At 56.7% G+C, this 14,810-nt stretch overlaps 1 protein-coding gene across 1 annotated transcript; it reads right to left on the reverse strand.

Annotated features, from left to right (window-relative positions):
* Positions 1 to 87: 87 nt before the first annotated feature.
* FAM171A2 (family with sequence similarity 171 member A2) lies at positions 88 to 10,255 on the reverse strand. Its single transcript, XM_069543612.1, has 8 exons — positions 9,996 to 10,255; positions 6,421 to 6,648; positions 6,102 to 6,194; positions 3,451 to 3,609; positions 3,168 to 3,347; positions 2,949 to 3,065; positions 2,697 to 2,823; positions 88 to 2,095 (listed from the first exon to the last, which is right to left on the reverse strand). Exons 1-8 carry the CDS (start codon positions 10,111 to 10,113, stop codon positions 622 to 624), a joined length of 2,496 nt encoding a protein of 831 aa, XP_069399713.1. The 5' UTR covers positions 10,114 to 10,255; the 3' UTR covers positions 88 to 621.
* Between the last annotated feature and the right edge of the window lie 4,555 nt (positions 10,256 to 14,810).

The raw sequence follows: 14,810 nt of genomic DNA on the forward strand, positions 1-14,810 counted from the left end.
TCTGCCTGCCCTCCCCAGGGGCCCCTGAGCCAGGGTCCCCATCCAGTGGCCACATTCCCCAACCCCCACAGAAAGACACACAGCAGCTCATCTCACCAGTTTTATATTTGCTGTTGCCCACAGTGATCCCATCACATTACTCCCTAGTCCCCGGAGCCGCCCCAGCCTCCAGCCCTGTGACATCGCAGCCCAGAGGTGGGCTAGTCAGCAAGCAGCACCCCCTACCCTCCCAGGGGTCCGCTAGAACGCCCCCTCCCTTCCCGGCCCTCAGGCTAGCAGCTGAGGCCTCGTTGCCCCTCCTGCTTTCCCACGATAGAGCTTTCTATGTACAGCCACGTTTATACAGGCACTGCTTCCCCCCACCCTGCCCTCCTCCCCAGCACCTCCCATCGAGGTTCTGGTCCCCCCTCCCTCACCTCCCTCTCGGAGGCAGACACGGGTCCCTCCCAAGACATTACCCAGCACATACCACCGGACAGCTCCGCAGGGCCCCGGGCCCCTTTCCAGGCGGGGCTGGGGGCTAAGGGCGAGGGCCCCCGCGGCCCCCCGGAGCGCGCACCCTGGGGGCGGGCCCGGGCGGAGGGGGCGGGGGCCGGCCCGGAGGCGGCGCCAGGCCGGGCACTACTTGACGTTGAACACCATGAGCGGCCGCTCCTCCCGCCGCTGCCACGGGCTCTTCTTGTCGCCCGCTTCGTCGCCCACCTCCGCCCCCAGCTCGTCCTCCGGGCTGGTGAGCGAATCGCGCCGCAATTCGCTGGCGCTGCTGCGAGAACTGTCCCCGCGGCTGCGGCCCCGCCCCCGGGGTACCGTGGCCGCCCGGCCCTCGGGCGCCGCCACCTCGTCCAGCAGCGGCGTCAGCGAGTTGTCCTCCGGGGAGCAGAGGCCTGTGCGGCTCTCGCTGCTGCTCGGCTCCGTGTCCTCGCTGAGCGCCAGGCGCGGGGGCGCCGGCGGGGGCGGCGGCGGCGGCGGCGGGGCGGCGGCCGGGGCGCGCTCCCGCTCCTCCCGCAGGGGCCGCCGGCGCGCCGGCCGCGCCTCGTGCACGTCGACGCCCGAGTCCAGGCTGGCGTCCGTGCTGCGGCCGCCGCCGCCCGCCTGCAGGTCGATGTACGAGTGGCGCACTTGCGAGTTGGAGCGCCCGTCGAGGGACACGAACCAGGCGCGCGGGTGAGGCTTCACGCCCAGTTCCAGCAGCTTCTTCTCGGTCAGGGCCTGCAGCTCTCCGTTGAGCTGCGCCATCGTCGACTCGTTGAACAGCACCGGGATGGTGACCGAGCCGCTGACCGGCGCCGCGCGCCCACTCCCCCAGCCCTCGCCGCCACCACCCCCGCCGCCCTCGCCCCCCGCGCCCGAGTGGCCTGGCATCAGAGGGCGCTGGGGGTCGGGCTGGGGAAAAGGGCGTGCGGGGCCGGGGGCCGCGCCCTCGGGCGGGGCCGACTCCTCTCCTGCCCCCGTTGCGCCCGCTTCGCCTCCTAGGCGCACGTAGTGCGCGGGGATCACCAGAGTGGGCATGACATTGCGGTAGACGCTGTCCTTAAGGTGGTCGATGGAGCCGCAGAAGATGAGCTGCCCGGCCTGGCTGAGCGACGGAGGCCGCGCCAGCTGGTCCACCGACTGCGACAGCAGGAAGTCGGGGGTTTTGCTCTCGGCCGCCCCCTTGTGGCCCAGGTAGTGCTCGAAGGGCGGCGGTGGCGAGGGCGGCTCCTGCAGAAAGGCCGGGGTCCCCGGGGCCCCCCGCCGGTACTCCTCCAGGCCTGGCTCCAGCCCGGCGGGACCCTCGACGGAGCGGGCGCCCTTGAGCCCGGCGCCCTCGCCCCCGCGGGCACCCGTAGGCTCGGCGACCGGGCGGCTGGCGGAGCGCGGCTTGGCACGGAAGAAGTCGTCCCGGGAGGCGGTTAAGTCCCGGGAGCTGGAGAAGGCTGAGTGGAGGGGCCCTGGAGGTGGAGCCTCGGGGTCCCCCGACGGCGCGGGCTCCAGGGGTCCCCCACAGATGAGGTGGAGCTGGGACATCGAGGTGGCCTGGTCTCGTTTGTTACCGTCAGAGGGGCCGGAGAGCTGCAGCTTGCGGTGCTGTTGCCGCGGCTTCAGGCAGCGCCTCCTGGAGACGCGGGGGCAGATCAGGGTGTCAGAAAGGATGGGGGTCCCTGACCCTGAAGTTGGAAGATGGGTTGGGTATAGTTGGAGGGGTCCTAACAATGCCTGGGACTCAGGAGAGAGGATGGGGAGCCCAGGTGGGTCCTGGGAGAGGTTTGTGGACAGAGTTGGAGTGTCTGTGGGAGGTCCAGCAGGCAGCAGTATCTATCCGGATCCCACCTCGGGGTAAACCGCACTCCGTGGTTCATGGCAGGTACAGTGAAAGCCGGGGAGGAACCTAGGCCAACCAGGGGCATGTGTGGCCTCAGGTCCCCTGGAAGTGGGGGCTGGGGTGGTAGAAGCAGCTGCAGATGGTCTCTGGAGGGGCCTGGCCTGCAGCTCGTGCCTCCTCTCCCGGACTTCTCTGAAGTCACCAGTCTTTTCGTCTTTACATATGCATATGCAGTGCCTTCCTGGCAGCGCCTTAAGAATCCCAGTGGTGTTTTATGCATCTCTGGGGCCCCAGCACCTGGCTCAAGACCAGGCATGGAGCAGGCCTCAGGCCATGGCTGGGATGAGGGGGCCTGGGCATCGGGAGGCGGTGGGAGGGGATAGGGGGCACTCACCGACAGTAGTAGACGAGCAGACACAGCAGAATGAGCACGAGCAGGGCCAGGGCTGCCAGGATGGTGAGCAGGAAGATAGTGTGGTAGGTGCCGATGTCCTGGATGCCCGATGTGATGGTGACCAACCCTGTGCCAGGCGAGGGCTTAGCATTCCCAAGGGTGGCTGTCCCTCTTGGCATTCAGAAGGAGTCCACTCTACCCCCCTCCCCTTCTACCACCACCCCCGGTCCCTGCTGCCCCCCCAACTCTCACCAGCCGTCGGGGAGGCCATGGCGGCTGCCCAGTACCCCAGCTGAGGGGAGATGAAGGTCCAGTAGAGCTGCCGGCCTTCCTTTCGGATCACACCTGTGCCGTTGCGTACCCACAGCCCTGGGAGAGGCAGGGCTTTCAGCAAACTCAGTGTCCCCAACTTAAGTCCCACTTTTTTTCCCCAAACTCTAGCACCTGCACACACACACCCCAGGTACTCACCACTCTTGGGGTCGAACCTCCAGGCTGGAATGCTGGTGCCCACGGCGAGGGCACGAGGTTCTGAGGGCACTGGCAGGGATAGGTGAATGGGGCCTGAGAGCGGCACCTCTGTCCCATTACCTGCCAGCAGGTGCACGCTCACAGCGGCCACGGGCATCAGCTCCAGCCAGGAGCCGTTGCCTGCAGGAAGGGGACACAAGGGCTGAGGGCTAAGTCCTGGTGGTGGCAGGGCGCAGTGGGGGATGGGGGGCGGAATCCCTTCTGTGGCTGGCACCCAGCATACCTGAGCTGGAGGCCTCCGTGCCCAGGAAGGCAGGGAAAGCCCGCATTTCCTGCTGGGTACTGGCAGGTGTGAGCGAAGCCCAGAGCTGGCTGTAGGTAGAAGTGACAGGCAGGCGGGCAGCCCGGCGCTGGAACTGCACCCAGGGCTGGGAGCGGGCACCTGGAATGGAGAGAAGGGCTGCAGTGGCCTGGCCAGGTACAAGCTGCCCCAGAGACCAGAACAGAAAGCAAGTAGTTAAGGCAGGGGTCCCCAACCTCCGGGCCATGGACAGTACCTCCTGTCAGATCAGCAGTGGTGTTAGATTAGGAAGAAAGTGCACAATAAAGGTAATGTGCTTGAATTATCCTGAAATCACCCCCAAGCCCGGTCTGTGGAAAAGCTGACTTCTACAAAACTAGTCCCTGGTGCCAGAAAGGTTGTGAACCACTGATCTAAGGAGAAGGGGAGCCAATGGATCAGAACACGTGGGAAGGCCAGGGAGGGTGGTAACTTGGGGAGAGAACTGGGCAGGCTTAGAATGGTAACTTTGAAGGGGCAGGGCCCTGAAATCTGCTCCAGTAACTACTAGACACACAGGGCTGTTAAGTACTTGACACGTAGCTAGTGGGACTGGGGAACTGCATTTATTTTTAACTCTAAGAAGTTTAATGAATTTTTAATTTATTCAGATTTAAATAGCTACATGTGGCTCCTGCATTTAACAACTTAGGTTTTGGTTGTGTGTCTGTCTGTCTGTCTTGAAGCAGAGGGAATGTATAAATAATATTCCAATATAATATGGTAATAGCTAACATTTACTAAGCTTTAAGATATGCTGGGCACTGTTCTAAGCAAGTTACTTACATTAACCCCTGTAATTAGCACAACAGCCCCTGAGGTAGGTGCCTTTATTATCAGCCCCATTTTAAAGATGCAGAATTAGAGGCAGGAAAGGTTCAGTAACTTCCCCAAGGTCACTGGAGCCTGATCGAAGCCCAGGCAATCGGGTACCAGGACCCCTCCCCTCACTCAGCATAACATCCTGCCTCCTTCTTGAAATAGCAGGGTGCAAGGGGAGCTTGCCCTGCCCATTTTGGAAATAGTCTATGGAGCCCTGCAGGGTGAGTAAGACTCAGGCAGGAAAGAAAGTGGGAAGGGACTTCTCAGAGGACTGACAGGAGGAAGGCCTGGGGCATGAGGCGACTGGCTGGTTGGGGGAAGACAGGTGACTGGAGTGGGAGGCAAGCAAGGCAGCCAGCAGCACACAGGCTCATGGAGGGCGCTGCCAGCTTTGTGAAAGAGTCTAGGTTTTCTACTGAAAGCAGTGGGAGCCGTGGGAGGGCTTTCAGCTAGGGGGCAATAAAGGCTTCCTCTGGCATTTTAGAAACCTCCAAAGACATTTTAGAAGCCTCTGGTTCGGGATCAGAGAGAAGGAGACGAGCATACAAGAGTAATGTGGAGATAAGGATTCAAGCTAAGAATATAAATTGGGGAGGGGAGGCACCCCGTTCAGAACCCACATTGGCTCCCCAGTACTAGCCAGATGGAAGCTACCCTCTGCCTGGCTGCATCAACCAGTCTACACCAGGCACCCCTCCTGTACAGCCAGACCAGAACACCCTTACAGTCCCTTTCTGCCCCTGCATCTATTTTTGGGGGGAGCAGGGGGGCGCTATGCTGGGTCTTGCTGTGGCTCATGGGTTCTTCGTTTCAGCGTGTGGACTTTCTCTAGTTGCAGTATGCAGGCTCTAGAGCACATGGGCTTAGTTGCCCCATGGCATATGGAATTTTAGTTCCCAGACCAGGGATCGAACCCACATCTCCTGCATTGGAAGGTAGATTCTCAACCACTAGACCACCAGGGAAGTCCTTGCCCCTGAATCTCGATTCCGCTCCAGTGAAGGTGCCTTTGCTCCTTCTTCATGAGCCACTTGTCCCACAGCTCCCTTCGCCAGATCCTCTCACCCTGCCGTTGTCCCACGTGAAGGTCCTCTCAGTAGTGAATGCAGCTGCCCTCCACTCCACAGCCCTGCCTACTCTGTAGTTATTTCAGGGTTTGCAATGTTCTGTCTTTCTGTTTGTCAGTGAACTCCACAAGGCGAGGAGCCAGTTAGCTCTTCCTCACCATTATCCCCCAGCACACAGTACCTGGCACAGCACAGGGGCTGCAGCAAGTATCAACTGGGTGAGACCGAAAGTCTAGGGGTGGACAAGTTCCATTGCAGGATTGCTCCAGGCCTCGCACTTGATAGGTGTTCTGTGTCTGTGGATTGACCCTAGTATTGAACGTAGTCAGGCACCCAGTAGGTGCACAAGAAGTGCCTGTAGATCCACTGAAGACAAGGTGGCAGGAAGTGGGAATTCTAATGGTAGGAGAAGAGGGAGAACAGAAACCACGAGAAGCCCCCCAAACAGCAGGTATTAATTGACCACCTTTTGTGCTGTTTTTCACCTGCCTGATGCCATTTAACCCTTAGCTCAATTTGACAACATAGATCCTATCAATATTCACATCTTACTGAGGAACTAACAGACTCAGAGAGGTTAAGTGCCTCGCCCAAGGGCACCCAGCCAAACTGTGGCAGAGGGGAGCACTCTATACCCAGGTCAGGGAGAGGGAAGGGAGGCTGGAGTGGGTGGAGGAGAGGGGACTGGAGAAGGGAGAGTCTTACCAGGAGAGCCCAGGAGGATGTGCACCAGGTCCTCATAGAGGATGAGGGTGGCCGGCCGCTCAGGGAGCAGGTAGAGGCTGACTGACGCATACACTGCAGGAGGGGTGGCCTGTCAGCTTCAGAGAAAGCCCCCTCCCCCAGGCCAGGCACTCCCACCATCTGAATCCCAGTGACTTCATCCTCTCAGCCCCTTCTGCATACCCCAGCCCAGGCAGCAACTGCTAGAAAGCCTGCCCCTCCGCCCCCAAGAGCTATTTTGGGAAGGGGCTGATGGGGTCAGCTGCTCCCCCCCCCCCACTCCAGCTGCCCCTGCACTCACAGGGCAGCTTGTCAACACGCCAGGGCACAGAGTTGGTGAGGAAGCCAGGGCGGGCAGCAGTAACCAGCACCCAGGTGCCCAGGCGGTAGCTGAGGGGCAGTGTGGCCACGCCCTCTGAGTCCGTGGTGCCGGCAGCCAGCAGCATCCGGTTTCCAAACACATCCACTGAGGCCCGGGCCAAGGGCACCAGCTCCCCGCTCACATACACCTGCACCTTGATCAGGATCTCTGTGGGCAAGATCGGGTGAGGGGAGTAAGGAGGAGGGAGGGGGGATGAGAAACCCAGGGGGAGCCTCAAGATCAGAAGAGGGCGCTGTGGTTGGGAGTGGCTTTGGGACCCAGGCTAGACAAGGTATTATGAGCCAGCATTTATAGAGCCCTCCTGTTAACCTCACATTAGCCTGTGAGGTAGGCAGTACTATTAACATATTTCATCAAGTCTAACACATGCACATTTTGACATTTTAACATTCTGAACTCAGGCTGTGCCTAAGATTGATGATATCATAATTGTAATCCGGCAGCATTTTTTTTTTTTTTGCTGGCACATGAAATAAATAATGTGTATCTTACAGTCAGTGATGCATTAGACCCAATAAAATATGCTTGTAGCCCATTTTATATCTAAGGAAACTGAGGCTCAAAGGGTTTAGATTCTTGCCCTGCAGTTAAGCAGGAGATCTGGGATCCAAACCTGGGAGTCTGTCTCTAGACCCAGATCCTTAACCACTGGACTCTATGGGGGTGGTGTCAGGGAGAGGAGAGGGAAGGAGAGCTGAGAAAGGATGAAGAACCGGCAAACCAGGGATCTGCAGGTGGAGCAGAGAGGAAAGCCCTCAAGAGTCAGTCATTTGGAAGGGAGGAAGAGGGGCTGGGGCAGAGTTTGGGTTCTCAAGAAAAAACCCGAGAAAGGGACACCAGCAGGCTGGCCATTCCCATCATTCAGCCTCTTCCCAGAATCCTGTGCATGAGCCTGTCTCCTTTCAGATTTAGGGACTCACACAACCCCTGAGCTCCAACAAGTACCCCCTGACCCCTCCCCCTCACAGGGATTGCCAGCCCCCTCCCAGCTGGTCAGCTACAGCCAGTCACCATGGCAACGCCCTCATTCCTCCCAGGAGATGGGCAGCGAGCTGGGGCCCTGGCAAGGGGAAGGAGATCTGGGGGGCCGACACAGGCCCAAGGGTAACCAGTATGGAGGGGGCTTGGAAATGAAGTCTAGGTCTTTCTTTGCAGCCACCTTGGCCCCTGGCCCCAGGATGGTCTGGCCGGGATGGGCCTGCAGGTGTCCTGAGCTCAGAGGGGCTGACAGAGGAGGGACCAGGCCAGAGTTCTCATGGATTCTGCAGCATCCTCTCTGACCCACAGCGCTAACTACCCCTTCCTGCTCGGCGCAGTTCTTCCTCAAGAACATCCTCACCCCTCTCTCGTTGCTAAGAATGGGAGTAGGTATCTTGCCTGAAAAGGTACAGAGGCCGCAGTGTGGGGGCCCCGGGGGAGTGGGCGGGGTGCTAGACACAAACCTACGAGAGTCCAGGTGCAGAAGGCCGAGCCCGGAACTGAGGGCAGCAGGGCACGAGGAGGTCATGGGGCCTCACGTGGAGTCTGACACGCAACAGCGACAGGTGTCTCGTCTCAGGCTTTCAACCAACCCCAGGGCCAGCGCCACGCCTGCCCTTGGCATCCCGTCCAGCTGTTCGCCTGAGCCCACCTCCCTCTCGCCTCCCAGGCCAGAGCCCAGCTCAGAGGGTGGGTGTGCATGCACTCGACCCTTTCCTGCTTTCTGGTTCTCCTGGGTACTGAGCCTGTCCACGCTCCCCCTCTCCCCACCACCACCCAGCAGGAATTCTGAGAAGCCAGAGGGGCTGCAGGCTCCCCACCCCTACCCGGGGTTAGGAGCAGCTGGATGGAGCAGCTGGGAAGAAGGGACCTGGGAGTCTGGAATATGGTCATTTGAAGGAATGCCTTGGGTTCAAGGGCCAGAGCCTCAGAAAAGGGAAGGGGTCCTAGGGAATAAGACAGGGGTGGGCAGGTAAGGCGTGAGGAGGCATCAATGCCAAGCTGGGGAGGGGATGGGCAGGTGCCTAGCAGAGTCCCCCTTTCTCCTCAACCTGGGCCCCTAGCCAGCAACCTGGGAGAACCCCCTCTTCTGGCTCATTTCCAGCCAATTCCCTGGGCTCCCTCCTCAGGTGTGCAGCTCTTGAGGAAGAGGCTTCCTGAAAAAACAGGGCCCCTTCCTACCCATCAGAGCCTCCACCCCTGCAGAGAGCAGGGGAGACTGAGGCCAGGGAGATCCTTCCCCATTCCTCAAAGCTTGACATTCCACCCAGGATCCGCCTGTCCAGGCTTCAGCCCTGCCTCATTCCAGGAGGAAATCCGACCCCCTCCCTTCATCCGGACCTTACTTCCCTCATCCAGACACCACCCACCCCCCTGCTTTTCCTGCCAGCTCCTTGATGGAAAGGCAAAGAGTAGAGAGCACCATGTCAGGCTGGGATGGGGCTCAGAGGCAGGAGTGGGGAGGACAGTGGCTGGGGTGGGGGGGGTGGGGGTCAGGGACTAGGAGGCAGGCGCAGGGCTGGGGTGGGGTGGACACCCCTGAGAACCCTGGCATCGGTAGGGAGTCATGGTCTAGCCTTCCCACCCTCTCCCGCGGCAGGAGCCAACCCCACCCCCACCTCACACCTGGGCCCGTGAGGCGCTGGGAGGGTCTCCTCCACTGCGATGAAGAGGTAAGAGGAGGAGGGGGTGAGCTGGGGGCGGGCTGGGGCAGGAGTGGCTGAAGGCTTCCTGGACGGGGACCCAGGCACCTGCCCTTCCAGCCGACACTGCCCACAGCCAGTTAGCCAGCTCAGCATGGCTCCTCCACCAACCACAGCCCTGCCATGCGCCTTGAGCTGGGAATCAACGTACCCCTTTTTCCAGACAGCCCCCCAACTGCAGCCCCTCCTCCATCACGGGCCAATCGGCGTTTCTTTGGTGCACCCCAAATTCTGAACCTGGGGCCGGCGGGGGGCAGTTAGGCTCCAGGGTGAAGAACCCCATTCGAGCAGCCAATCCGCCCACCGCCTCACCCACTCCCCCTTCTCACCTCCTCCCTTCAAACCCAGCTCCAGGCGCCCAGCCCCCGTCCGGGCCCAGGGTGGCAGCCGCTGCCTGCGCCCCCAACCCAGCGGGAGTCGGGAGCGAGGAACCCGCTGGGGGCTGCGGAGCGGGCGCCCGCCCCAGCCCGCCCCTGGGCGGGTGTCTCCGATAGACAATGGCTCTGGCAGCAGCGCCTCGCGGACCAGGAGGGAGAAAAACAAGGCAGGAGGGGGCGGTGGCACGGAGCCTGGGGACCCCGGCCCTCCCCATTGTGCCTCCCCGAGACCCCCGTCCGGCGGTCTGCCTCTCTCTCCCTCCTCTCCCCCGTAAGCGACGACCCCAGGTCGCCTAGCTCCCCCCACCCAAATCCAGGGAATAGAATACCCCTCAATTCACAAGCGCCGCGAAGAAGCGGCTGGCGGGCGGGTCCCGATCGAGGGTAGGAGGGGTACGCAGGCCCAGGATCAGTGCCCCTCCCGACCAAGACTCACCCTGCGGGCTGGGGGGCTCCGGCGGCGACTTGCCGGGAGCCCGGGAGGCGCCGCCGAGCAGCAGCCCCAGCAGCGGCAGCAGCCGCGCGAGGACGCTGGGGCCACTCGGCGGCGGCATCGCGGGGCTCGGCCCGGCCCTAGCGGCCCATGGCTCCCGCCCGGCCCCGCTCGGCCGGCCCCGCTCAGCCCCAGCTCAGCGCCGCGCCGCGCGGCTCGGGCTCCCGCTCTGGCTGCGGTGGCCGCTCAGCGCGATTGTCTCCGCCCGGAGCCGCCGCCAGCGCCCCCTGCAGGCGGCGCCCCACCCCGCGGGCCTCCGGGCGCCGCCCCCTCGATGCCCGCAGCCCACTCCGCAGCCCCTGCTGCGCGCCCAGACCCCCGGCTGCAAGGGAGTGTAGCGAATAGGGTCAGTCCACTGGGGTTCTCGGAGTTCCAGAGCCCTCAAAATTGGGTGCAAAATTTGGGGAGGGAGAATTGCTGTTGCTTACAACACAAAGAGTTGCTTATGAGGGTCTCCAAAAACTGTCAAGAACTGCGCGGTCCTCTCCGCACAAACAACCTGCGCGGTGCTGGGAAGGTAGGGTGCAGTCCCGTTGGGAATAATCCCGGTCCGAGTTCTGTCTAGCTTCTTCCTCCTCTTGAGTTCTAAGCAAGTTCCTTAGCCTTCTGCTCCACAGCCTTCCTTTAAGATGAGAGTTGTGGTAATCTCTGCCTTGTAGGATTATTGTAAGGATTAAAAGAGATAATGATGCAAAGGGTGCTTTACTGGAGCGCAACAGATGTTGCTGTTGGCTCAGGGTGAGGTTCACCCTCAGGGTGAGGCTCACCACTGCCCGGTAGTATATTCATCCCTGGGCAAACCAAATGCTTAGAACTGCACGTATGAATTCCACACTGGAAGCTTGCCCTGGCACCCACCAATCTCTCCTTCTTTCCTGTTTCTGGTCATCTTTACCATTCAACTTGGTCAAATCCTCACTAATCTGTATCCCTCTTCTGATTTTCTCTTGCTTGTCACCTTCTCTTTCTCACAATATGGTGCCCTGAAGGGGCCTGGACACTTAGGGTAAGGAACTCCCCATCCCTCAGAGGTCAAGCTTTTTTCTTGGTTAGGTGCCTTGTTGGCTCTCCTGACAAGGACACATAATTATGAGCTTGTGAACAAAACCACCTGATTGATTCTTTCTCTCTTTCCCTCCCTCCTTCCCTTCCTCTTTCCCTCATTCTCCCTTCCTTCCTCCCTTCCTCTATCCCTTTTCCTTTCTTTCTCACAAATTTCCATCTATTCATATTTCCCCTGTCTAATTGTTATGTAACCAATTTTTTTTTCACAACCTCAACACAGGATTTAGCACTCATTCCTGGTGAATTTCATCTTGTTGGTTTCAACCCAGCTTTACAATCTGTCAAGGCTGCCTTGAATCTGCTTCATCACCCATTGTATTGGAGCTGCCTCTCAGCCAGCAGCCATCTGCAGGGTAAAAGCAGCTTTGCTGTCTCCATTCACGGGACTCATGACAATACCAGGCAGCCTAAGAATGGAGCTTTGGGATGCCCCCACAGAGATTGCCTCTACTTTATCAAAATTGTTCAATTTTAAATCTGCATCTCTATCATCCAGGTCACATCTCTGTCTTGTTTATAAGGACAAATGCCAAATGATTTGCTGGATCAAGATAAATTGTCTGGGGCCATCCAATTACAATGGCGGCGGGAAGAGAGGGTTTGGCTGCTATTCAAGGATCACAGCTTAATCTTTTCCTAAACGGTCACAGTCACCCATGAAGAAAGCTTTTCTGGAACCTGCCATGCATGGATATCAAATTGTTCTCTTTACATAATTTACCTTTTACCCCTTTGGGTAAAATCAAATGCCAGAAGCTCTTGTGTGGTAAATTTGTTCATCAACGGCTTCCCTCAACACTCAGCATCAAGTCCAAAGTTCTTCCCCATGGCTGCAAAGTGCTGCATGCCTGCCCCCACCCCTAACTTCATCTGGATTCCTTGTCTGCCTTCAGCCCGAGGGTCTCCTTTTGCTTGAATACGTCAAGCCTCCTCTCACTTCACTTCAGTTCAGTCGCTCAGTCGTGTCCAACTCTTTGTGACCCCATGCACTGCCCCATGCCAGGCTTCCCTGTCCATCACCAATTCCCAAACCTTAGGCAAACTCATGTCCATTGAATCGGTGATGCCATCTAACCATCTCATTCTCTGTCATTTCCTTCTCCTTTGCCTTCAATCTTTCCCAGCATCAGGGTCTTTTCCAATGAATCAGTTCTTCACATCAGGTGGCCAAAGTATTGGGGTTTCAGCATCAGTTCTTCCAATGAATATTCAGGATTGATTTCCTTAAAATTGACTAGTTCCTTAAAATCTCCTTGCAGTCCCAGGGACTCTCAAGAGTCTTCTCCAACACCACAGTTCAAAAGCATCAGTTCTTCTGCACTCAGCTCTCTTTATGTTCCAACTCTCACATCCTTACATGACTACTGGAAAAACAAACTTTGACTAGACAGACCTTTGCTGACAAAGTAATGTCTCTGCTTTTTAATATGGTGTCTAGGTTGGTCATAGCTTTTCTTCCAAGGAGCAAGCGTCTTTTAATTTCATGACTGCAGTCACCATCTGCAGTGATTTTGGAGCCCCCCCCCCCAAATAAAGTCTCTCACTGTTTCCATTGTTTCCCCATCTATTTCCCATGAAGTGATGGGACCAGATGCCATGATCTTAGTTTTCTGAATGTTGAGTTTTAAGCCAACTTTTTCACTCTCCTCTTTCACTTTTATCAAAAGGCTCTTTAGTTCTTCACTTTCTGCCATAAGGGTGGTGTCATCTGCATATCTGAGGTTATTGATATTTCTGCCAGCCATCTTGACTCCAGCTTGTGCTTCATCCAGTCAGGTATTTTGCATAATGTATTCTGCATATAAGTAAAATAAGCAGAGTGACAATATACAGCTTTGACATGCTCCTTTCCCAATTTGGAACCAGTCTGTTGTTCGATGTCCAGTTCTAATTGTTGCTTCTTGACCTGCATACAGATTTCTCAGGAGGCATGTAAGGTAGACTGGTATTCCCATCTTTTTAAGAATTTTCCACAGTTTGTTGTGATCCACACAGCCAAAGGCTTTGGCATAGTCAATAAAGCAGAAATAGATGTTTTTCTGGAACTCTCTTGCTTTTTCCATGATCCAGTGGATGTTGGCAATTTGATCTCTGGTTCCTCTGCCTTTTCTAAATCCAGCTTGAACATCTGGAAGTTCATGGTTCATGTACTGTTGAAGCCTGACTTGGAGAATTTTGAGCATTACTTTACTAGCATGTGAGATGAGTGCAATTGTGCAGTAGTTTGAACATTCTTTGGCATTGCCTTTCTTTGGGATTCGGATGAAAACTGACCTTTTCCAGTCCTGTGGCCACTGCTGTTTTCCAAATTTGCTGGCATATTGAGTGCAGCACTTTCACAGCATCATCTTTTAGGATTTGAAATAGCTCAACTGGAATTCTATCACCTCCACTAGCTTTGTTCATAGTGATGCTTCCTAAAGCCCACTTGACTTCACACTCCAGGATGTCTGGCTCTAGGTGAGTGATCATACCATTGTGGTTATCTGGTTCATGAAGATTTTTTTTTGTACACTTCAGTGTATTCTTGCCACTTCTGCTTAATATCTTCTGCTTCTGTTGGGTCCATACCATTTCTGTCCTTTATTGTACCTGTCTTTGCATAATATGTTCCCTTGGCATCTCTAGTTTTCTTGAAGAGATCTCTAGTCTTACCCATTCTATTGTTTTCCTCTATTTCTTTGCATTGATAACTGAGGATTGCTTTCTTATCTCTCCTCGCTATGCTTTGGAACTCTGAATTCAAATGGGTATATATTTCCTTTTCTCCTTTGCCTTTAGCTTCTCTTCTTCTTTCAGCTATTTGTAAGGCCTCCTCAGACAACCATTTTGCCTTTTTGCATTTCTTTTTCTTGGGACTGGTTGATCACTGCCTTCTGTACAATGTCATGAACCTTCGTCCATCATTCTTCAGGTACTCTATCAGATCTGATCCCTGAATCTCTGCTCATTTCATCACAGGGGCTTCCCCTGACCACTTTCCCTAAAATGTCAGCCCTCTCCCAGCACCAATTATTCGATCACTGTCTCCTTATCTTTATTTTGACTCCCACCGATCATACATTAGTTTGTTCGTTCTTTCCTCCTGGTTGAATGTAAGTTCCATGAGCTCAGGGACTTTGTTTCATCCCTTGCTCCATCCTAGCACTGGAACAGGCCTAGGCACATGGTAGCTGCTCCATAAATATTTACTGAACTCATGAACCAACACATGTCTCAGGACTCCAGGAGGACCCCCCTCCCCCCCACTGCTACTCACTGGCTCCAGCCTCCACCGTGGGACAGCTGTGTTCCACTCCCAGCTCTCCTGCAAGCTCCCTGTCTGTGCCCTCATTCCAAACTTTAGACCCCTCCCCTTAATGGAGAAGAAGGAATAACAAGCAGCAGGGTAGCCAGAGAGCAATGCCTGCTCTTCTGTCCCCGCTGAAACTCTGCCTTCCTCAGACTGAGGGCTTACTCAGCCTCCCTCTGCCCCTTCTCACTCTGAACATCTTTTTTTTTTAAGATTTTTTGGGGGCGTGGCTTCCCTGGTGTTCTAGTGATTAAGAATTCCTCTGCCAGTGCAGGGGACATAGAATCCATCCCTGGTCAGGGACGATCCCACATGTCTGGAAGCAACTAAGCCTGTGTGCCACAACTACTGAAGCCCAGCTCACTGCAAGGAAAAGTAGTCCTGGCTCCCGGCAACTAGAG

The sequence above is a fragment of the Ovis canadensis genome, chromosome 11 (assembly GCF_042477335.2).
Source record: "Ovis canadensis isolate MfBH-ARS-UI-01 breed Bighorn chromosome 11, ARS-UI_OviCan_v2, whole genome shotgun sequence".
Classification (NCBI taxonomy): domain Eukaryota; kingdom Metazoa; phylum Chordata; class Mammalia; order Artiodactyla; family Bovidae; genus Ovis; species Ovis canadensis.

Bases quoted from the DNA above. Each gene is read 5' to 3' on its own strand.
- FAM171A2 (XM_069543612.1), bottom strand. From the start codon at position 10,113: ATGCCGCCGCCGAGTGGCCCCAGCGTCCTCGCGCGGCTGCTGCCGCTG. The intron at 6,649-9,995 runs GTGAGTCTTGGT...TCTTGCCCACAG, and splicing joins GGAGCCCCCCAGCCCGCAGG to AGATCCTGATCAAGGTGCAG. The intron at 2,096-2,696 runs GTGAGTGCCCCC...CCGCGTCTCCAG, and splicing joins CTGCTCGTCTACTACTGTCG to GAGGCGCTGCCTGAAGCCGC.